The sequence below is a fragment of the Pangasianodon hypophthalmus genome, chromosome 2, assembly GCF_027358585.1.
Source record: "Pangasianodon hypophthalmus isolate fPanHyp1 chromosome 2, fPanHyp1.pri, whole genome shotgun sequence".
Lineage (NCBI taxonomy): Eukaryota > Metazoa > Chordata > Actinopteri > Siluriformes > Pangasiidae > Pangasianodon > Pangasianodon hypophthalmus.
In genome coordinates, this window is record NC_069711.1 from 6,798,369 (window position 1) to 6,823,430 (window position 25,062).

The 25,062-nt window shown below is 38.5% G+C and overlaps 1 protein-coding gene across 1 annotated transcript in view; it reads right to left on the reverse strand.

The window, feature by feature from the left end:
- The window catches only part of cntn4 (contactin 4), a 158,116-nt gene that overhangs the window by 48,832 nt on the left and 84,222 nt on the right, over positions 1-25,062 (reverse strand). The window contains exons 6-11 of the mRNA XM_026918278.3: positions 20,640-20,843; positions 19,398-19,500; positions 18,927-19,111; positions 15,043-15,182; positions 9,872-10,001; positions 8,879-9,029 (exon numbers count right to left, since the gene is read on the reverse strand). Coding sequence (XP_026774079.1) covers positions 8,879-9,029; positions 9,872-10,001; positions 15,043-15,182; positions 18,927-19,111; positions 19,398-19,500; positions 20,640-20,843 — 913 coding nt within the window. The remainder of the gene's footprint in view (positions 1-8,878; positions 9,030-9,871; positions 10,002-15,042; positions 15,183-18,926; positions 19,112-19,397; positions 19,501-20,639; positions 20,844-25,062) is intronic.

A 25,062-nucleotide genomic window follows, 5' to 3' on the forward strand; every position in this document is an offset into this window, starting at 1 on the left:
ACAAATGTGTTGGTCTTGCCTGCCCTTAATTAATGCCGGATATCAATTGTGTAAGTCAGTAAACATAACATTAGTGGTGGTCGATGCGCTGTCCACCGTTGTGATTGACCAATTGACTCCAGAGAAAAATCCATATATATGGATCTTCTGTAGCACAGCCTTGCAACATGCCATATCAAATTACACTCTGATGGTCAAACAGCCTTTTAGTTTGTTTTTTTTTTTTTTTTAAAGTGCAATGTGGTGGGGTGTTTTAGAAACAGAAGGTATGTTAGAAGGAAACTAGTAGCTTTAGGGCATGCTCCAGCCCTTCACTGAACAGAAAATACTCTCTTTCAAATGACATTCCAAAGACTAAGCATTCCAAATTTCCCTGGTGAAAGAGGACAACAAGAAAAAAAAAAAAAAAAAACACAAAAAAAACAAGCAGGCCACATAAACATCTGTGTGTAAATGAATCCTCTCATGGTGAGAGAATGTTTGGGTGGCGATGAAGGTGTGTGTATGAGTGTGCGTTCGGGCGACGGGTTCTCCCTCATTTTCTAATCTGACATGATGTTCTCTCACGAGTACACAAGAGATTCGGTCGCCAGTTACAAGCAGATGTTCAATTACAAACTGTGCAAGGAATTTAAATGACTTGATGAGAAAAAAATTGAAATATGACATTTAGAACATGATGTATGGTGGATGCTCACATAATTTAAGGCTAACAATAAATAGATGTTTGTGGTGTTATTTAACAAAGAAAAAATGTTCTGAACATGGATCAGCTTTCTGTAAGGAGGATATTTATTTAACATTTATACCAGAGCGCTGAGGTAAAACTAATCCTTTAAGTTTCCCTCCAAGTGGAAGATCTTGAGGACAAAGGATTTTGTGCCATGCAGTTTATCTGGAACATGACAAGGTGCATATTTTGTTTTATTAGCCTCAAAAGGGAGATAATAAACGAGCCTGGTGAAGAAATGTTGGTCATTTTAACACATATAATAACAGAAATGAACTTGTTCTGCCAATATTACGCAACATTAAATGTAACAATAAACAGATAAAAAGTATGACATTGTTCTATAATAACTTAAAACATATTTTTGCCAAACTGTTGTGGTATAAGAGGAATAAACACTTACAAAACACCACCCTGTGGTTGCCTATTTATCTAGAACAGCATGCGTGCCATGTTTTATTCCTTACATATTACATATGTAGGACACAGGTCCAGACTGATATGGTAATGCAAGTACCATGGTCCGGATGTTTCCAAAAATTGTTGGGAGAACAGGGAGCACAGTCAAGGCAGGTCAACGTGCAACTATAATGGATTCTCTTATGCAATCTCGTGCAATAAGCACAGGCTGTCTGCTCAGCTCTGCACAATTATGCTGTTTGGCTGCGGTTATCCTGATGCCGCTTCTGATCTATGTAGTGTGTATTTATCATGCTACTGTTTTGTACATCACTCTCATATCATTTATTTGCTCTTTATATAGTCATGTGTACAAAACCTCATTTTTGTTTTATGTGTTGCACCAAAGCATGATATTTTGTGTCACTGTATGTACGTATGTATGTATGTAAGGATGACATCCATATACTGTATGTTATTCTTGGATTTTTAACAACAGACATTTCCAGACATTTAGATCCCTAATGAGTAAGAGGCAACATCAGCAAGAAAAATGTCCCTTAGATAACTTATGGAAGAAATATTGAGAGGAACCAGACTCAAAACAGAACACACCCTCTTTTGGGTGTGATTATAAATAATTTTATACCACAGCATTTTTTTTTTTTTTTAAATTCTCAAATCTCATTGGTCAAAAGGTGTTGATTAATTTTCTATTTTACAGTCGTGATGTAGTACAAATCAAGGCAAATCAAATCAGCTCGCTCTAATACATTATTCTTTTAATAGTAACAGGGACTTTTATTGTGGATGCTCACATAAGCAGATTTAAAAAAAAAAAAAAAAAGCCAGTATTTTAAGGTAAAGCTGTTCCTTTATATTTCCCACCAGGGGAGAATCTTCAGAACAGGTGAATTTGTGCTTTGCACATTTTCTCAGTTATGTAACAAGCTGCAATTTTTTTCCCCTTATTATTAGCTTTAAGAGAGAGAGAGAGAGAGAGAGAGAGAGAGAGAGAGAGAGGGAATGAGGGAGAATTTAAAGCTGAATGTAAGTGCTAACATTCCACAACATTAAATAACTATAAACCGATAAACAGTATGATGTGTCATAAGAAGAATAAAACATTTTGGGACATGTTATTATAGGAAAATAATCAACTATGGGATGGTAACAGCCTTCTACTTTGCATCAGGCTGCTTCACACAAAAGCACACCCCCAGTGTGTTTTACTCCTTACATAAGTCATATAGAGAAAATGCAAACAGTACTACATTTATTAAAGGTGTATGGAATATTGAGTATGAATGCACTGTGGAATAGGAGCCCTGGGATGAGGCACAGGACAGTCGTTATGATGAAAGCAGCAGCTTTTAGGAATTGCTAGACTTAATAGTATCCCGGCGGAATGATCCATTTGTCTTTGACCTGTCTTTACTTGTGGAGAAAATACCGCAAATTAGGAAACTCAGAATGATGGAAAATTTCCAATCTCCTATACGACAGCAAGATAAGAAGCAAACCAGGGATATGACATTATCTCCAAGTCACTCTGGATAAGAGTTAATAAGCCCTTAAACAAGAAACAGGCGATAGTGAACAAGAATTTACAGGGTGAAGCCTGATGCTGAGGGCGAGGACTCGGACTCTTCCAGAATCAGCATCCTCCCGCTCCCAAACTGTTATTAAACAATTATTAACCATTAAATCTGCTTTTACAGAGAAGCACTATACTTGATTGGTATTTTTCTGCAAGTGTAAGTGACAGTACTACCTCTTACTCTCCAAAAAAAAAAAAAAAAAAAAAAGATAATTGGCTGTCAAACATGTCATGTGAATCCATAGTGACAGTGGTGCTGCTAAGCCACATGTCCGTCTGATGCTATTTAAGCCTTGATTCACCTGGAATGAAGCCCATATGGCATATGTGCTTTTTAATGGAACTTGTCATGACAGAACTCACTTTATGAGCTGAAGTGTACAGTCATTAAGGCTCTCTCATTCTCTCTCCCACTCTCTTTCTCTCTAAACGTTTGGTACTAACCTACAGCGTTACCTTCAAGGAACCTCAGCATGTGCCAATTTCAGTTAGCTGTGTTTTTTTCTATGCACTTACCTATGTGTGGATTGTTTCTTGTATTACTGTTGTTGTTTATTGTTTATTCACTTATTTATGCTTCCACTTCGGGTCGAGATTGTCCTTTTGGACTTAACTAAACCACAAAGCAGCATTAGCTTCTAATTTTACAAGCTATAAATCCTTTACTGATTCTCGAAATACTCTGTATTGCTGCACATTCAGCTGTTTTTCGGTTTTATAAGTCACTCTGGATACAAATGTGCACAAAATAAAACGTATAAGTGCCTCTACACCACAGCTCCTCCTCTATTAAAAACTATTGATCTTTTTATAATTACATCTTCATATTGTCATGTGTGCGCCGAATACGGCACAGAACTACGATTCCCATCAGCCACTGCATCTCACCTGATCATGACACTCATGTCACATGACTGTTTTTACCTGATTCACATTTTGGTTTAATGAGCACAAGTATTTAAGTCACGTTTGTATAGCACTCTTTATCTAGCGTCTGTTGTGAGTAGCGTTGTTACATATTGTTGTGTTCATGCTCATGCTCATGGTCTAGTTTGTTTGTGTGATATAGTCCTAGTCTCTGTACACGTGTATCACTTTAAATAAAATACTCCACACTTGCATTCATCTTCAATCTGTGACACATAAAACCCTTCTGTCCTTCATTCATTCATACACTAACATCAGTCCTTTTCATAGGCCTACTCATTGTTTTCAATTAATTTATTTTAGTTTCCTTAAATGCTGATTGTTGAAACAGAAATCACTCAACAGTACTATATGCTGTAAATTTAGAAGAAGATAGGCCCTGGTAAGTCATGTTAAATTCACCAGTAATGCATGGTGCTCTAAGGAGCCGTACATATGATGCAGAAGCTAAAACGGCATTGCACAATTGACCAGTGTAATGCTCAAGTCTCCTGGGCTCTAGAGTGCATGGAGTCATAGCTTCTGATGAGCTCATTACACTGCACTGCTCATTATGCATTTGTGCATTGAAAAGAGCATGAAAAAAAAATGAGCTCCTTCATCTGGCACAAGCCACACGCCATCACCTCCTGGAGGGATTAGCGAGCAAAACAATCAGCACCGATCACCGGGAAAGTCGCGAAACCGCCAACGTGTCCTTAATACTGTTGTTGACTTTTTAACAAAGCTGATGGTTGGGTGACTGCAGACACCTGACTTCTTTCATTAGGCTTAATGTTAATTCATTTCCCACAGCTATCAGCATATCATGCTTAACCTTTTTGTTCAGGTCTGTTTGAAACCAGCTATTTTCAACAAAACGCACTAAATATAATTTTTCAAACATGTGCACAGGTCAATTCCTATATTTCATTCATCCATTCATCTTCAGTAAGTGCTTTATTCTGGTCAGGGGTTGAGGTGCGTCCGGAGCCTTTCCTGGGAATTCCAGTCCAGTGTAGGGAACCACACACACATACACACACACACACACACACACACTCAAACCCATTCACACCTAGGGGCAATTTAGAGTAGCCAATTTGTCCACTGCCATGTTTTGGGAGGAAATCAGAGGACGTGGAGGAAACCTACACATACATGTGGAGAACATACACAGACACCACACGGACAGGAACTAGAGCTCAGAAACAAACTGCGACTCCACCGAGGTGCCAAAATCCAAAATTTATGGAAAAAAATTGCATCAACATTACAGAGATTATGTATGGGACATTTTTAAGAGTTAACATGACCAGTGCTTGTGAATATGGAATAAAAAGCTCATTTCTTTCTCTCCATGTCATCTGTGCACATACAGCAGTAATCAACCGGATCCTTAAGTATTAGAACATGGTCAGTGTGTCTATGGCAACTATTTATACTATTTATACTGGGATTAATGAAGATGAATTTAATATATAGTGGGTATTTACAACTAAATATTATATACTATGAAATGAAAAAAAAGATCAGTCTGTGAGAAACTACAATAGCTAACTAGTGAACAGAGCAGGAGTGCTGACTACTCATGTGGGCCCTGGTCTTTAGACACTCTCTGCCATCTCAACCTCTTCTTTGAGCTCATGTCATCTACGGCTTGTCAAGAAGAAAAATAAATTGGCGCAAACACCTCTACCACTTAGCTCTGGTTCCTTACTGGCTCCCTCCTTTCTTTCCAGCAGCGGAAGAAGGAGGGGCTGCTGCTATGAAGATGGATTACCCTGCCATTGACACTGACTTCCCTTCATCCAGCTCCACTGAGTAGAGCTCAATGCAATTAAGGCAATTAATCTTACACAAGGAGTTCACACACACGTTGCTTTGATTAGTCTTGGCTTCCAGACAGGTGTGTACACTTCACCCACACTGAAATGCATTTAAAAAAATAAAAGACATAGCCAACTACTTATTATCCTTCAGCGTCAATAGCGGTGGCATCATTTTTTTTTGGCTGTGGTGTAAGGGAAGTTCATAGGGTAAACAGGATCAATGAGTATGTACCAAAGCATGAAACAAAATATTAAAATAATATAAACCGACTTGTACACATGCTGCTATGTAATTGCTTTGATAATGTGGAAAACGTGTAAAAGAAAAAAAAAGAAGAGCTAAAAGGTTTATTTGTGGTGTTTATTACTCTGTGTGTGTGTGTGTGTGTGTGTGTGTGGGTGTGTGGGTGGGGGGGGTTGGGTGTGTGCATGCAAAAGAAACTGTCAGCATTTTTCAGAAATATACTTGGATCTGCAAAAAGTTTCTTGGCTTGGTTCCAGGTATTGACAATGCAATCCAGCATTCTGACAAGGCTTAATCCCCCACAATCCAACCTGGGATACAAGCATTCTTTTCTTTTAAATTACCTTCAAGCCAAAGACTAGATAGACAGGTAGGTGGTCTGAACTTAAACTGTCAAAAACAACAGAGAAAGTACAATACAGATAATGAAATCTCATCATTTCTCTAAATACAAAGTAACAGTTATACATTTCTTGCCATTGGAGCCAGGCCATAATATAATTTTTGATCATTCATTTCTTTATTTGTGATTAGAGGCTAATATATTGCTAGATATAATACATATCTGACTATTTTATTCAAGAAAGGAGTTAAAATAGTGTCTACAAACAGCTTTTCAATATGTAATACCAGGTGCAGTACAAAGAAAAATGAATTTTGAACGCACTGTGCAAACTTCGTCTGATCCACAGAATCAGGTCACTTACCTCAGTGAGGAGGAACGAGCATGTCACTAAATTATATCAAATTGTTAAACGACATGTTCTTTATTCAGTCAGACTCCACACGCCATGACGTAATCTCACATAACCTGCACAGTGTCCATAAGGGAAGGTCTTATAGCGAATAACACTGTCGCTTTGCATGGATAATTTTACTAAAAACAACAGTGATAATATCCAAATGATTTTATTAATAACAGAAGTGAGAAGAAAGACATGCTATTAGATTTATTATTAATTACTGGTGAGATTGGGTTGAATGTTGATTTGAAATATCAAAACTAGTAACAGCCAATTTCATAGCCGAATACTTGAATACATAAATACGTAAAAAAAAAAAAATAAAAAAATAAAACAAACAACAACAAAAAACGAGTAACTGATTACTCAGTATGTAATAAACTGATGCATGTACAACTTTCCTTTACTTAACAGCATAGAATTAATAACAGGCATAACAAGTATTTCAAAGCCAACTTTCTATAGCAATAAGCATCATTTAGCCAAAATCACTTAAAATAAACTTGACAAAGAGTAGAATATGGTACCATAAACATTCAAATGTGTATATTTCTTGAACTCAATTATGTAAATATTAGGAAAATGAGAATAGTATTTGAACGGTGAAATTCATTCTGAAAGCCAATCTTTCTTAAGTAACTCTAGTGTAGTACAAATACGTACAGTATTGTTGATGTTTTTTTTTTTTCACTAGACTGAATATTATCTATATTCGTACAGACCAAGGCAGATGATTAAACAAACGAACAAACAAACAAACAAATAAAATGCCAGCAAACTTGCCATGTCTTACGCTTTACCAGGTACACAAGCAACAGAGCCACACCCAGGATACACACTGCAACATAAAATAAACTATAAGCCTGCTTTTTTAATTTCACATCAACTTAAAGAAAAATTGATTCCCATATTTTGATTAGTACTGTGTTTTACTAATTGATTTGGTGGTTATGTAAGGAATATACAATTAGTCTGCAACATGTGCCCACACTAGTCAAAAACTGTGTGTGTGTGCCGAGTGCTTCGAAACACTCCGTTCCTCTTGGGTGCACACACAGAACAGCTGAAGGACGCCAGCAGCAAAACCTCCATGCAAACACCCAGCCACTTTGTTTGACAAGCACCAACACCAACTTTGGATATGTAAATGATGGGCAGCTGTGATCTGGCCTCTCTCTCTCTCTTACTCTTATATATATACACACACACACATACACACACACACACAAACATAGCCCTGCTGATCTGAGACGCTCTACCTGCCACTGTAATTCACACAGGGAGGAGAGTGTGTTGATAAGGTCAGCGTGTTGGGGGTTGTGAGGCTGCATTAACACCCACACGGCTGTGAAAAATTAGCAAAGCCTGTGATGCTTGAAGAGAGAGAGAGAGAGAGAGAGAGAGAGAATGAAAAAAAGAAAGAAAATCTGATCCAAACTATTACACAGCAAAAAAATAATACAGCAAATGACAATATCTTGAATACAGTCAAATCTATCTAGTATTTCTTACTGTAAAATTACAACAAACCAAATATAAGATCATTAAACCCATTTCTAGACATTTTTACGAAATTTTAAAGCTTTACATTTTCTATTTCTATCGGCAGATAATTTTGCTTCTTTCTAGAAATAAGTGCTTAAAATGAGCTACATTTTCTGCCAATAAAACATGACTATTTCAAGCTTGAAATGAGGAAAAGTGGCTAGAAATAAGATAATAATCTAGTATTTCATTATAACCTTGCAGTACAATTGGAAATATTAGATACATTTGACTATATTCAAGCTATTTTCACTTGCTAAGATGCCTTTTTTTTTTGCAGTGCAGGTTTTGGTGTCTGAGAGAAAGAAATAAAATCCATGAAATATCCAGGACAGATGCAGCAAAAAAGGTGGAACTGCATAGCTGTCTGGTAATGAAAAAGCCACTAAAGGCCTGAATCTTGAGTATATCACTGCGATGCTTAGAGTGCTAAGCGTGCACTTCTTGCTCGAGAATGTATCCTGCATGGCTGCAGCTGGAGACAAATGGTGCAATTCAGAATCAGTACTTTTGGTGCCGTGAACAAAAACAATATGAGAAAAATAAAATTGTGGAACTGGACTCCTCCTTTACTGTTCTTCCAAGCGTATAGTATGATCCTCGCTTTCCACTCTAGCTCTGATATAGTGCTGCTCTCAGAGCACTACAGGATTAGCATAATGAATTAAAAAAATAACCAAAACCAAACCTTTTCTCTGTGTATGAGTGAATGATTTGATGTTCTTGAAGCCAGAAATAAAGCTTAGTAAGTGAAACAAAGGACATGGTCAGCCTTGATTGTTATTAGTTGGGTTGGAAACATTCACATGTAATTACTTGTTACTTGTTACTGGTTCTGTACTGATGGAAAAAAGATGAAAAGCATCTATGGTGAAATACCTGCTATTCTCTCGGAGTGCCTCGCTGCCTTTTTTCCAGGTGATCAGGCCTCGGGGAGACATCTTAGGCCTGCAGTCAATCACCACGTCACCCCCTTCCTTCACAAGAATGTGGCTCTTCAGCAGATTCGCGCCAAAATCCGGAGCCACAGCTAAAACATGACAGAGGGACAGGCAACTTTTTTCAGTCTATGCTAAAAATGAAGGATTTAAAGAATTTAATTTAAATGAAAGTCATGAAATCATTTCCTAAACAGTAGTTTTAGAAATACAGGATGTTCCTTTATTCATATTTCTCTGCTGTGAACGGTATGAAATGTGTATGTGTGTGTGGCTCTGTATATGTGTGTGCGCACTGAAATGAGATGGTGGAGTGGAGGTTGAGCTAAATATACACACCTTAATTACCACCCATTCATTTTCTACGGTAGGAAAAACAAAGGGAAAATGTCATGTACTTAAATTTTTTTCCTCCCCTTTTTCCTTTGCTTGGCTGAGCTTTTATTATGATCATTTCCACCACTCCTCCTGCCTTTTAAAAGCCCCCTGATTTACTGTATCTGGGTGAAGAACTGATGTCAATTACTTCCTGTCTCCTTTACTTTCTCTTTAACCCCACTGCCACATTAACTTTTGAGTGACGCTGGCTTTTTCCAAGCAGAATGAACACAAAACAATAATCAGACGCGACTGGGGGAGCAAATACGGATGAGGGGAATGGTGCAAATGAGCGGGTATCGTCACATTTGTGCATCTGGGTAAATCAGCAATAACCATAATTACGGTTTCTAACAGACATAACGCACACATACACGCACACACACACTTTTCTCATTCCATAGTGCAGGAACATAAGTCCCATGTTGCTATCAGTGACACACACAGCCATACGCTACACTATGGATAATGCACACTTGTAGTATCTTCACATATAAATACAATACATATAACATATTTGTTGGCGACATTTCAATCGTCTTAAATAAATACTTACCAATCACTCTGAGCTCTGCATTGGAGTACACCTCCCCGTATTTGTTCCCAGCCACGCATTGGTAGATTCCGGCATCGGATAACACCAAGCGACTAATAGACAGAGCGCCATTAACCACCTGCACCCTTTCCTGTCACGTAATAAAGAAATATATCCAATAAGAGACTTTTAGCAAGATTGCTAATCTGCATAAAAGCACTGTGTTTCAGGGAGTGTGTTATATCTTTCACTGGATGCTGTTTGCTGTCAATGTTGGGGTGGGGGGTAGGGGGGGTGGTTGGAAAGAGAAAAAATCCTAATAAATCTGAGAAATAAAGAGAAGGAAGAATGACAGGAGAGGCACAGCTAAGTAGGTATGTTACGCCTGTGCAATTAATCTGACTGTCCTAAGATGTGACCTTATAGTTGATCTACCCACACATGTTGTGATGAATGACTGCCTCCAAAATAATTAAATGTAAATGAATTACAGTTTGTAGCCCAAAGACATAAAACACACACACACACAAAAAAAATGACCATACTGCCTTCACACGAAGATCAGATGATATATTTAGCTTTCAGTAGGAGTGACTGCGTGTACCAGCACCTGTTAGAATTTGATTCTTATAAAAGTTGAAACCATCCCAAAAGCAAACACAAATTGTCAGATCTAGTTCCAGATTACTGACGCTCTCTCTCTCTGTCTCTCTGTCTCTCTCTGCCCTTGACCTCATCTGTTATTTGCAGCCTCTAATGCCTTTAATGGCCATTTGCGAAGGGATGTTTTTGCGATAGCTAAGCCTGCTGTCAGGAGCATTAGAAGAGGGGCATGTGGAATGGGTGAGCCTGTCCTCATAGTGCTTTCTAACAGGAAGGCCACACACACACACACACACAATAAATAACCACCATCACCAATAATAATAATAATAATAATAATAATAACATGGTATTAAAATCACCATCAAAAACCTAATAAACGAATCTGCTGTGTTTGGTTGTGGCAGAGTGTTAATGAGTTTAATAAGCTAATCTGTTGTGTTTGGTTGTGTCTGGGGTATTGGTTAAGAAAGAGCCCACCAGCATGGGAAAGCATATGGTGGTGTACATCAGTCTAGCAGAGCTTGGCACGTTCTATTAATTAAGTGTAACGGTCCCCTTAAATCAGCAGTTTCTGTGTGGGGGAGGACCTGAGGCGGACCATCTGCAGCACCAGGTCACTTCAATGTACACGCCTGATCTCACTGTCTAATAATTCTGTCTCTATGAGAACACTCATTTCATAAGAACCCTCTGAGACAAAAAGCACAAGTTTTTAACAGGTCACCTTAACAATGTTCCTTTCAGATACACATAGCGGAAAGAATAAAAGGGGTAAAGAATCTGTGTTAATTAAGCATAATGAATGCCAGTGAATGGCATACAGTAACTCAGCGCTTCCTACTTCTGCAGCATCTATGACCTTTAGTTATCAGAATGATTACTGACACAGACAATGCCATCTGAAAATGTGATATATTCTGTATTGATTCCCTCATCTATCTAAATCATGCTCTTAGCATTTTGCCAGTGGAATATTAAATTTAGAAAAATGTGCATTGTGTTGTTTGAAAACAGAGTAAATATTCCAGGGCAGTAGTAGCTCTGAGGTTATGGACTAACGACTGGTTGGTTGCGAGTTTGAACCCCATGACTTCCATCTTATGCAGTACTATAGACTCTCAAGTTAATCTCAGGTTAATTGCATAAAAGCTTGCAATGTGTTCACTTGTAAGTCTCTTAGGATATAAATGTCTGCCAAATGGATAAATGTAAATCACTGATCATAAATTACTTAAACAAAGTTATAGTGTTGTTACTCATCAGAATAATGTAGTCCTACCTCATCCTTACAGCATATACACTCAAAGACCACAGATGCAGAGCCCCACTTAACGTTCACATCAAAATTAGAATTAAAATTTGTAATCTTTTCCCCCCATTCTCACATTGGTTGTTAGTCCCAGATGGTTGAGTATTTAAGAAACTGTTAATCTTCTGGGATTTTCACACACAACAGTCTATAGAGTTACCCAGAATGCTAAGTGGCAGGAAGTGGCAGTTCAGCAGGCAGAAATGCCTTGTTGATTTTGATGCTGCAAAAGACAATCAGAAGTGGAACCTGATGTGGTTTTCTTTAAAGAGTATAAAAAAAACCTCAGGAGATCAGCAGTTACTACAATTATAATAACTACAATAATAATTACATGAACATGCCAGTGTACAGGTGTTCCTAATAAAGTGGTAATTACGTGTACTTTGAATTGTATTCACTCCTTATTTAAATATGTGTAATATGTGTAATATGTGTATGTACAGTGTATATAATTTGTGTGGGAATGTGACTTTAATGTGACTTTAAGGGGGCACAGTGGTGGTGGTGGTTTGTTTTTTTCTTTTTTTTCTCGTGTGGGAAAGCTTCACCCGGGGGAAGGCTTAGCCAAGTTTTGTCTTGCTGTTTTGCTGCTAACTAAAGAAGGTCAGTGCGAGCCATTGTAACCCCTATTCTTTCTCTGCATCCTGAGAGACTGGGGATATTCTTCATCATCAGCTCAACAAATTATAAAAGAACTCTGTAAGAATTATGGAAAAAATGAGTCTTTTGTAAATGCATCACCCAATAACTCATCCAAACAGTCAACAAAGAGAAGCTGAATATTACAAAAAGCTTGGGTTACATGTAAGTAGATAAAAAGTGAATCTTATTTATTGTGTGCCAGTGAATTGTTGGACGAAAGTGTACAGAAGCAAAGACAGCATGTTTGGTAAACAGTAAAGGTTTATAAGCTTTCTTCTCCTGCCCTGTGGGTAAAAAGAGATTAAATTCTCCTGTCTGTGTTCAGAGATTTAATGGAAAATTACAGTATATGTGTCATCATTGTAGTCTAGAATCAGTGAACCATTTTGTAGTTTGTTTCGGTATGACACGTTGAAAAAAAACAAAAAAAAACCTCCTTCCTCAATAGACAAAGATAAAAATAGAAAAAAAATGAATTGCTTGAATTACATGTGCATTCACTGAATGTTGACTAGAATTTTTGTGTCCCTAATTAAGGATTTTCTGAGATTTTTTTTTATTAGCTGTCATTGTTAGGGATATTTTACATATATTACATATGTAACTAGTTCTATGAACCCTGGATAACCATCAGAGGCTGTATGTAACACCTCAATACCACCTCGTGCACATACACACATGCTGAGTTCTTTCAACAAGGTCACATACAGCAGTGATGTGTGATGCAGTATTTGATATAAATATCATTGTCTTATGTCAACCATTCCCTACAACCTTTTTTGTCGAGCCGGCCGAGGTTCCAAATGAAATGCAATCCGGGGTTCAATGAACCACCATTATCTATATAGCTAGCATTTTATTTCAGCCCGCTTGACAGCTAGGGGCAATCCTGGATTGACACAAGATCATTCCAGAATCATCTGGTAACCAATACATGTAAGCTGAGCTTATCACCACAGCATGCAACTCCTCTTTTAGGTGAAACGATTGCTAGCAAGAGGACTATTCAAAGACACAGACTTCAAGTCAACACGCAGACTACTACGAGGTTTGGTGGATGGAGGCAATATCCATAAGGGGCTATACCTACAGACACAGGTGACCTGTCTCACTGTTCATCTTGGAGAACAGATCTGCTCATGTAGGATGCCACCAGGGTGTTCCAACAACTAGTAGTAAAAGCAGCAGTGGGAACCAAAATCATGCTGGACATCTTTGTAAAATATGACTCTGATAAATAGGATTTTGACAAATAGCAAACATAGTGGCCTATTAGCTGAAACCTGCACAGTGTGGGAAGAATCAGCGATAGTCGAAGAAAAGCCAGTGGTGGGCAACTGTTGGCCAGGGTATCCAGTCAAGTACTTAACACAATCTTAAGGGTATAAACCCAGCAGCAGAACAGCCAACATCTTGCCTATGCCTGGCACACATGCATGGTTGCGATATAATACAATATCATAAGTTTTCACCAAGGATTTATGTGTGTCTGCACGGCGGCAGAACACACCTGGGTGCAGTGCTTCATCTGGGGACACAAGAATCTACAGTATGCATATGGCGCAAATCAACCTGCTTGTGATTAATAATTTCAAACAGAGCAGCTTCCACAGGGCCTGAGAGCATGTGAGCTGGGGCCAGCCCAATTCCCCCACGAAAGTACTTCCACTGTGGCACAGCAAACCCTGCGGTTATGGGTGCCATGCCAAAGAGTGCATTAAATGTCGTGGGTTGCACTGCACCATGCAACCCTACTTGAGTCACAGCCTTCTTCTGTGAGTGTCCTCTGAGTGTCATGCTCTGAATCACCGAGTTCACGGTTCACTGATTTCTCTGAACCAGGATCCAACATTGACGTTGGTGTCACTGCATACCCTGGATTGTCCGAGTCAGACGCAGCTTCCTCAATATGGCCAATTCCAAGGCAGTGAACATATCGTCAGTGGCCTGAGTTCAACTTCCAAGAGATTCAAACACAGACTGCAGGAGTGCCTGTCCTGTAGCGTGGTTATTAGTGGCTTGCCACACAGTGTAGCATGAACTGTGGTGGCAATCCACCCCAGATGTGGAGAAAAATGGATGTTTGTATGGTGTGAATATCCACTTCAAAATGAAGAGCTGCTAATGAGTGGATACCCAGTTAAGTCATCAGGTTCAGCAATTAACAGCGCATGGCATGTTACAGCCTGCTCACTAAATGCAGGACAGTAAGGCTCATGAGGGAAATCTGACCAGGAAGCATTATAAATAATGCTTGTGATATAGAAGAAAAGAACACTCACCAAGGTACAGTTGAATGAGAGGAGGCTAACCCCTACTTTTGACCATACCATTACCATAATCATGTAGTCAGACGTGCACAGGGAAGAAGAAGAAAGAGGAGTGACTGATGTATGAAGGCAGTATTTATAGCAAATCCTGGGTCGTATGGCACTATGTGACCTTGTTGGAGGATCTTGGTATGCATGTGCACAAGGTAGTATCCAGGTGTTACACAGAACTCCCGGAATGACCCAGAATTATTACCCTTGGTGTTTTGTGGTGAATATTGAATAGTATGCCTATATTAGATATTATATTAGTAGTATGCCTTATTATTATTAATAAGAAACCATTCAGACATATAACAAACCTCTGTAGGTTCCAAGTTTTCTCCATTCTTCATCCACCTATAGGAGGGTTTGGGTTTGCCTATGGCCGTACACTCCCACACGAGAGAGTCATCAATGGCCTTCTGCATGTCCTGTGGTTTTTCAATCATCTGTGGAGGAGCTGCACAACAAAATAAAAACAAGGGGAACAAAACGCAGATTGGTTCCTGGCATAGAACATTCAAAACAGCAAGACCAAGCCAACCGCTCTGTACTGTAGGAAATGACGCATAATAAATGATGCATATTCAACATGGTGGACTGTGACAGAGATAGTCTGCTCATATGATGTGCTGTTACACATAAACTAAGTAACAAGTTAATGAAACCTATCCAGCAAACATATATTATCACATATATTTTCAGAGTACAACAGCAAAGAAATCAGCCTTGGTGTGCTAACTTGACTGCACTGAATATTCGCTTGCTCATGGGACATACCATAAACTCCTTTACGAAATCCCATTAAAGTAGATTATGCTTTAATTATACATGAGTCAAATTGATTTCTATCTTTTAAAGGCATGTAACTCAAACCTGGTTAATTATTGAGCAAATGCCCAAGAGCATACTCAGAACAACCTTAATGGGCGTTCCTTGTGACAGGGAATAAATAAATAAATAAGTAAAGGCTGATTGCAAAATCCTGTACACCACGTCATGTTAGCATCTCTACAAATTAGTTTTTGCACTTTACCATATTATTCTACACAAAACCAACTAAGACATAAAGTACCTTTTTTTTTCTGTGCACAGCAAAGGGCAGACTGACAACAGGTCCAAAAAATAACCCAGAGAGAAATTAATATCTATATGTTTACTCCTACATTGTAATTGCTTCTTTTCTTTTTTTTATATACATGGCGTACCTACTCGCCTAGCAAGCGTGCATTCTGTGTGAAACTCTATCCATTCCAACTTCTATAATCTTTATGATGCTGTATTTTTTCTCCTCTTCTTGTTCCTACAGTCTATCTTTCACCTGCTGAAAGAGTATTGACTTTTAGCCCCCACGGTGTAAATCAAGGTCCTGAGTAAGCCACACGGCACGCTGCCCAAACACAAAGACGCTGTAGCTAAGAGTAACTGGGAAAAAGTGCAATGAAATCCATGATTAACAGTCTATTTGTATATCAGGCATAACAGTAAACAGTACAGTCTTTCAATACAAATTTTAGTACCATCACTCAACGGAGCTCCCAGAGAATATCAGAGATATGCTAAAACTGCCAATTAATAGCTCTCTTTTAAGATGTCCTTCGAATAGCATTAAAAGCCTGTTGTCACTCCCTTCTTTTGAACTAGGTAGGAAAATGGTGCAAAAACCATCTGCACTGGATTGCTAATCAAGTCGACGCAAGCAGAGAGGAGGGCAGCTCAAAGGGAGGGTGAGTGTGTCTCCCTCAACTGCCGGTGGAAGCGATAAACATGAGATAGGCTTATCGATCGGCACATTCCCTGGCTCTGCTGACGAATGTCTTACAGGCCTAATTCCACGGGACTTCAAAATAAGATTACAGATTTTTATCACCTGACTAAGAAAAAAGAAAGGGAAAAGAGGGGAAAAAAAGAGACAGAAATGGACAGACAGGAAGAAAGACAGGAGCACCAATCTGCAGGCTAATCCTACTGAAATAGGATTTACCCAGCTTCTGGCATGCCACAGCGTCCTTTATGTACAGGCTTCAACACTTCAAAGTGGCTTGTAAATAATGGCAAATTATTTAACGCACAGAAATGAGTTATACCCAACTGGACGACTGTGGCTCTGACTTATAGACCAAGGCAGAAGAGAAGAGAGGGAAATGAACTAGCAGTGGGAGTTGGTGGAAAATCAAGGAGAACTACCATAAATTATTAAGCCACCTCAAACTGGTGCTGGTGGGTTTCAGTAGTACATACACACACACACACACACATATAAATATATATATATATATATGTATATAGTCTTAAGCACATGCAAAGAAATGCTGATGCCTTCAAAAATAACGAAATCAAACATTTCTACATAAATATAGAGCAGTAAGCACAAATAAACTAAAAAAAAACTCAATATTTGGTGTGACACCTTTTTTTTTTTTCATCAGTAGTCCCCAGTACAATTTGTGCAGTTTCATTAGGAAATTGGCTGGTATGTTTTCCTGAGCATCGTGGCGAATCTGCCACAGTTCTTTTGGAGACTCTGAGTGTCACACCTGCTTCTTGTTCTGCATGCAAAACCCAGCAGCCTTCATTATGCCTTTTTTTTGTCTGAAAAGTGGTCTGTTATATAATACGTTGCTTTCTTTACTGCCATACAAACATTTTTTCTGTAACTCATGATTGGATATGGAAAAACTCATGATTGGGAATAAAAAATGTGTTTGTACTGACTCAATAATGAAGAAGTCATAACCTATACATCTATAACAACATTTCAAAAAAAAAAAAAAAAAAAGGGGGGGGGGGGGTGTGTGTGTGTCTAATTATGCACATTTTATGCCCTCTCTAATTTTACCTAACTTTACTCTACCTTTTTTTTTTTTGTCAAGAAACTTGTCCCCTTGCATTCCATATCATAGAGGATATAAACAATGAGATAATAAAACATTCAGCTCAGTGAAGGCTATTCCTGTAAATGGGCCATTGGGCATCAGCAGTAATGCAAACGCGAGCTAATGCGAATACTAGCACTATCGAGCACTCCCATAAGGGGAGGATAAATCCCAGCGCTCTGTTGCCTACAGGTACTTACTTAATAGGGAGCTGTCTCATGTGAGCAATTCGGCCTTGCCAGTGCGGTGGTGGAGGGAAAAGGTCATGAGCCCTTCATTTGAAAGTCTATATTAAATATGCTTCTCTACATATGCCTGCTGGCCACTTATCCTTAGATAGAAACATGTGGGTCTACTCATTTCTGATCAAAATCTTGTTTTTATGATTCAAACACTTATTATTATTAAAATGGTTTTGGGAACCAAATGCGCATAAAGACTAAGTGCATGAAATAGACTCTTAATATGTTTTAATTGTTTTTTTCCCCCCCACAATTTAAATGACTAACGTAGTTCTGAGGATTTAAACTGTTTAACTTTGATATTATTACACAACGTCCATTTCCAAAGCACCACATCAGAACGAATAATAACAGGTGTTGTGCTTTATCCAGATGGTGACACACTGAATGAGTTCCTGAATGGCACATGTGACTGCATTCTCTAAGAAAAGTATACTTAACCTGTCAGTCACGGTGCCATCTGGTAGAATCACACACATCACACACACACACACACTAAAACACAAAAACACACAGATGAAATGAAGTACAAGGTCGTCTCTTCATCCTTTTTAATCTGGATAAAAATATTAGTGACTTCATGGCTGGGGAGCTTTAATCATTTTCATGCGCTGTTGAAAATCCACCCCCTTATAATCTAGCTAGTAGTGCATACACCATCATTACATCATACTTTTACCTCAGAATGATACTTCAACAAAATAGACTTCATGTGAAAACTATAATGAATTTCCTGGTTGCACAATTGTACTTTTTTGACCATGTAGTACACAGTAATAGGAGGGAATTATGAATAATTGCACTATCCGGTTTCACACAGATGAAGATGACCCTTCTGAGTCTGGTTCCTCTCAAGATTTCTTCCTCATATCATCTTCGTTGCCTCTGGCTTGCTCAATAGTGATAAATGTATAAATTTAAAATTTATATCCCGAATCTATGTATTTCTATAAAGCTGCTTTGTGACAATGTCCATTGTTAAAAGTGCTCTACAAATAAAACTGAATTATACTGAATTGAATGAATGTGTCATGAATATGGCTTGTCATGGGTCAGTATTATTCTTGTGACTTTGTGAGAACCCACCATAGAAAGAGAGCTTGCCCTGGACTGAGTTCCTCCCTTTGGAGTTCTCAGCGACACACTCGTAGGTACCGGCGTCATCTTGCTCAAAGTACGGGATCTCCAGGATGCCGCTGGCCTTCCTCATGTCCACTTTACGGGAGAAGGGGACACCGTCTACACGCCTCCATATTATGGAAGGGACAGGACTTGGTTGAGGATGAGAAAAAACGAACACAAAATGAGCCATTAGGTGGATGAAATTCTTAATCACATATAAATATGGTGATCTTATTAAATGAATTGTGCTTCTTATATTTTTGATATTATTATTTGTTTTGCGCTTAATGTATTGATGGTTTTTTTAAGCAAAAAAAATTGTACTACTTTACATCACATATAATGTGAATGATTCCTATTTGTGATGCATGTATGCATAGGATGCATATATCCTGCTTTCATTTTCTATTGAAAGTAAACCTACAGCACACTTACTTGCCCAAAGCAAAGCACTCAAGTTTCACAGTTGCACCTTGAGCCACCTGGACCACCTCTGGAAATTGCACTTCAATCTTTGGTTCATATTCTCCCATAATACCTGAAGAAAGAAACGCTCACTGAATGAAACATCATTTCATGTGATCATATTGAAATGTGCCTTTGATGGTTTTATTGCTTATGCAAATTCTGCTGTGTGGCATGTTGATAAAAACATATCCTTTTTTGGGTTGTGCTTTTGATGTTTGTCATCCATACTTCTTTAGAATCTTTGAGGGGTCACTATATTTAGATATTCTGTGAACAGGAGTCACGTGTAGCGATTGTATAAGTCTTATGTTATCTCTGATAGCTGCTGTTCTGTGAGAGAGGGAGTTTAAAGAGATCCTTATCGCCAGTGTGTAACACAGCATGCTCCTGTCAATGCAGGCACACACTGGTCAAGCTGTGGAGATCTACTGATTTCCGTCTTGCCATGTTAACTGAAAGAACTGCGAGGGTTAACATGTAAAATACGATTTCAATATTTCAGTAGAAGCAGATCACCCAGTTATATGATGCTTCAAGGTTTTCTAATGAACTACACCAACAAATACAAGACATGTAGTTAAAATTAGAAATGCTTTTACAGTAATATTAGCTATAGAATGAATTTCCATTGTTCCTTACTTGATCACATTTTAAACAATTTAATCATTATTTCATATCCTGTAATAAATCCATACATGAACGAAGAACCAAGAGAGGACAAATACCTCTACATACAGTTCTATCTGATTATGTTCATTTAGAGTTTATGACATTACACCAGAAAAGTGTGAGTCTGATATTTTCGAGCAATTTTTTTAAACTCACTTGTAAATCTTGGTTCACACAGCCCACAATTAGATAAGTGTGGGACAAATGACCTTTCTGTTTGACGCTCATTTGATAATGCCAGCCTACAGGCAACAAAACTGCTGGTCAGCCTCTTAAAATTTGCAAGGAAGCCGCTAATTAACATTTGGATATCATTTGTCTTCACTGAAAAAAAAGTATTGGACACTTTCTTTTTTCTAATTTATTTGAGAATATGGTTTATCAGTCAACAAGATAGAACAATGAACAATAAAACTTGGAATTTGACCTCAACCAATCTGAGCTGTCCTTTCACATATACACTACGATTTAATTATAACAATATTAATTCAAGTAGTAATGGAGCTTATTCTGACATGACACAATTTATTAGTGACTCACCATCAGTGCGCAGTATGAGAGGAGTGGGCGGGCCATGAACGTGCGTTTTTGTGACAGTATTGGTGACGACACATGTGTAGTTGCCCACATCGGACGGCTCCACCTTGGCAATGTACAAGTTTCCTGTCTCCTGAGACACGAACCTTCGTGAATCCTGCTTCACGAATGATGGATACTCATTAAAAATCCAGCTGAACGTCAAGGCTGTTGAGGAAAAAAAAAAAAAAAAGAAGAAGTACAAAAAATGTCACTTGACATGAATCATAAAAAAAAAGAAAGAAGTAATTTTACAGCTTGGAAACTTTGCATGAACATAACTAGAGGATGTCGTGACATTTCTGCTCTCCGCTGAATCGAAATGGCAGGAGTCAGCGCTGCTCATGAATCTTGTGCCTCCCCAGAGTTGCTTAATTAGCATTTGGGCTACATGCTAGGGTGAAAATTAATCAGGCCATGGAGGGTTGTGGGGCTTGGAGGGTGAAAATTAATGATGGAAAAAGATAACCAGTGTCCTGCGTTTCTTTGGCCTCCAGTCAAAGGGATAGTAAGACTACCAAAGCAGGCCATTTTTTTAATACCTGATTTTTTTTTTTTTAAATATGAAAGATAATCAACAAAGTACAGAATGTCATCATAGCATTATAGGACATTCAATCGGTGAAAAAGTCAGTGTCTTCTAATTATACATATACAAGATATAGATGGAACATAACTTCATTATTTAACAACAATATATACAGTAACAACCAAATATAGTCGAATATATACAGGATGTTTAGGCTGCAGCCCCAAAAAGGAACTCAGTGTTTAAAAAGCTATTTAAATTATAGAAATTATTAATTATTTGAATGTTTGCATACAAACTACATCAGTCTATGCTGTATATTCCATACTCTTCCTCACAGTGGTGTGTAGTGTAATGATAGTTATTGCGCTATACTACACAATCGTGTGACTACCTGACTGTCAAATTCACTTGTGGATTCACTTGCTGTTTCATCAGGATTACTTTCTGCACATTCAGGTGGTGGAAGTAGTAGTCTTATTAAAAAAAATAGCCAATAAAAAATGTTCATTAGCAATTTTACTTCTGAGGTGTGCTAGAAGTTATACCAGCTTCAATCACAAGGGACAATTGTTTTCCCCACTTTTTCCCCCATTACCTTTAGTGATACAAAAAAATACCACAGGGGAGCTAAATGCTAACAATTAGTGTCATACCAGTTTGGACCAATTATCTGAGACATGGTGCATGCTGCTTGCTGTGCGCAGTGAGAGGCAGCCATGGCTATGTGCAGTGCTAGATAGACTCCAGACCTGTTTCCTCCACACAGACATTAACCTCACGAGCTCACGATCAAGCTGAGAACGCTACCTGCTGTGCCACCACGCCACCCCACTGATCAACACATGAAAACAAACATACAAACAAAAAAAAATCTTGTACTTCACCAGCTCTAGGTTCCTAAAGAGGAACCAGCGCTTCTGTAGCACATCCTCTGGTGCAGCTTATCGATACAAATGTATTTAGATAGAAGAAGTAGAAGATTCAATTCTTGAATCTGATTGGTCAAAAGGTCTGCATTATTTTTGTATAACCTCACGGACATGCTGTTTCTACAGTAACAGCTCACACACACAGGGACTTGTATGGAGGATGTGGCACATAATCTAAGACGAGGAATAAATGGATTTTAAAAATCGTGTTGTTTAATGAAGAAAAATGTATAATCGTGGATGTGGTGACTTTTTTTTAAGAGGAGACATTAAGGAGACTAACATTTATGGAACAAGAAGCAGCGATTGATGTGCTGGCTGCTGTTTTTACAGCCATACAAATGAAATATTTGTCATATTAAAGGCCACTAGAATGTCATGGCTGATGCTCTCTCTTGTGCTTTTCCTCTGTAGGTTTTCCATTGTTTGTCTATCCTCTCTCTCTCTCTCTCTCCCTCTTAGCATTGCAGCCTGCCTACCTACCAGCCTGTGTCACGTCCCGCCCATGAAGACTGATTTGTTTGTATTTCAGGGAAGACTACAAAGACTGGGCCTGCTCATGGTTTGAGGCTCCTTTTTTCTTCCTGGAATTTGGTAACTGGGTGGTTTGATGCTGATGCCTTCTTCTTCTTTTGTTTGCTTTTTGTTTATTCTTTCAAAATATCTTCAGCACTCACACGACTTCCCTGCATCCAACATTTGCATCACATACCGAGCATTGACTATTCAAATGGTCTAAAGTCTAAGTATCTTTAATGTATATAAAATACCAACTTAACTTAGAAATACCAGCAGGCTGTAACGTCAGTCCACGCTTTGTAAAAGTCACAGTGCTTTACAAACAGAGGAGTTTACGCTTCTTGGTTTCTCGGTAAAACAATAAGCTGCATTTTTTTGAGTGATTAAGCTAGAATCCCATAACAGGACAAGAGAATATTACTTAATGTGATGTATATATAATTCAAATTCAATTATATACACAGCTCACCACATCCCTGCCTGCAACATGTGGATAATTGCATGGAACACCTCTGGATATAAATAATGGTATCTGCGAGACATGTTCAGCTTTACGTGTCTGAGTCTGATCCTGAAGCAGAAAGAAAACACACCAGCTCCACAACAGCATTATAAGAAGGATAAGCCTTCACTTTATGCATTTGTTATTCTGTATTAAGGGTGCAGTAACCTTTCTATTAACAGAAAGAGGTTTTCTTCAGACTTTCTTTTGATTTGTATTGGATGGAAAAAATAACATTGAGTTTAACACTAGCTGTACTCTATACTTTATCAGAAGGCACACCTGTGAAAATTGCCAAAAACATCAAAAGTTCTCTTTTCAGCATGTCAACAGTCATATTTCCAAATAATCTGGCATTTTAAATAGGGAGTTGATAGGTAATGTAACTTAGGGTAGCTAATTGTGCTCACAAAGTCACAGGCAGTGGCCCTTAGACATTAAAATTTGCATATTAATAAGCATAGATTTGAGTGGAATAAGGTCTGAACAAATCTGTGTGAAATGAAACTGTTGTACAGCATCAAAACAAGTGCATGGAAACAAGCTCACAGTGTAGCCAATCCACCTACCGGGTGGGAGGAAACCAGAGAACCCCCGAGGAAAACCACGGATACATAAAACATTAAACTCCACACAGATAGTAAGCCAAGCTCAGGCTCACTAAACAATCTGTTAATCTTAATGCTCAATCTTAATCTTAAAAGACATTAAAAAAACAAAAAACAAACTCAGTATATGTGTATCTGGCAGATGCTCTTGTACAAAGATGAACAAAACACGCAAACAGATTCATAGAGAAGCTGTAATACTTCATAACTTCATACTCATGCTGGTTTGTACAGGTGCTCCAGTGGTCTAGCCAGTATCAAAATGGACAAATGCAAAGATGTGTGCATAAACGATGAATATAAAGGAGTTTAGAATACCAATACATAGTGCAAAGATGCAAATGGAAGTGCAGAGAAAAATGATAATTTATTCTCCAAGATATTGCCTAAAGAGGTATGTAGGTCTTTATCTCTGTAAACTGAATGAAAACAGGAGAATGTCTGGAATGAAGTTACTGTATCTCACCACTGAAATGCCTGCCAAGTCATGTCAAGTGAGATTTTATTGTTTTCCTCTATATAAAACTCGTATACATTGGAATAGAATGCTGTTCATTCAGAACCATGGTGCAGCACAACATAGGGCACTTAATACACAGGACGGTGCACGCTAACTAAACAGGACAACAGAAGAGGATTGGATAGGAAGAACCAGTGCAAACAACTGTCTGTAAACTGTTGACTTTGAAGAGAGGTGTAGCAGCAAGATCAAGTAAAAAGTATCAGCAAATAAAAATGTGTCTCATAACAAGTAAAAGTGTCCCACAGCAGCATTATAAAGTGCAGGTGTGTAGTGATGGATGTACGATGGTGGGTGTTGGGAAGGGTTTGACTAGTTCGGGTAGGTGTTTGGAGGCAGCAGTGTGTTGAGTATTCTGACTGCCTCAGGGTAGAAGCTGTTTCGGAATCTGGCGGTGGTGGGACGGATGGTCCGGTACCTTCTGCCATATGGGAGTACATGAGAGGGTGGGAGGGGTCATCCACAATGCTAGTGGCCTTGCTGCATTAGTGGTAAGATGTGTCAATGGTGGACACTGAATTCAGGACAATGAATGTTCATATCTCAGAGAGGGGAATGCCAGGTGCCCTGAAGCTGTAGACAGCTGTAGAGTTGGCAGGCAAGTGTGTACTTAGGAAGCTGGGTGCATAGATAATGTGGTGCAGAGCCCTTTCATGACTGGATTATAAGGACAAGAAGTTTGAATTTAATTTCTGTCACAACAGGAAGCCAGTGAATTGACCTCAGTATGACAGTCACAGGAGAGAACTTTAGGAGGTTAGGAAACAGATGAGCAGC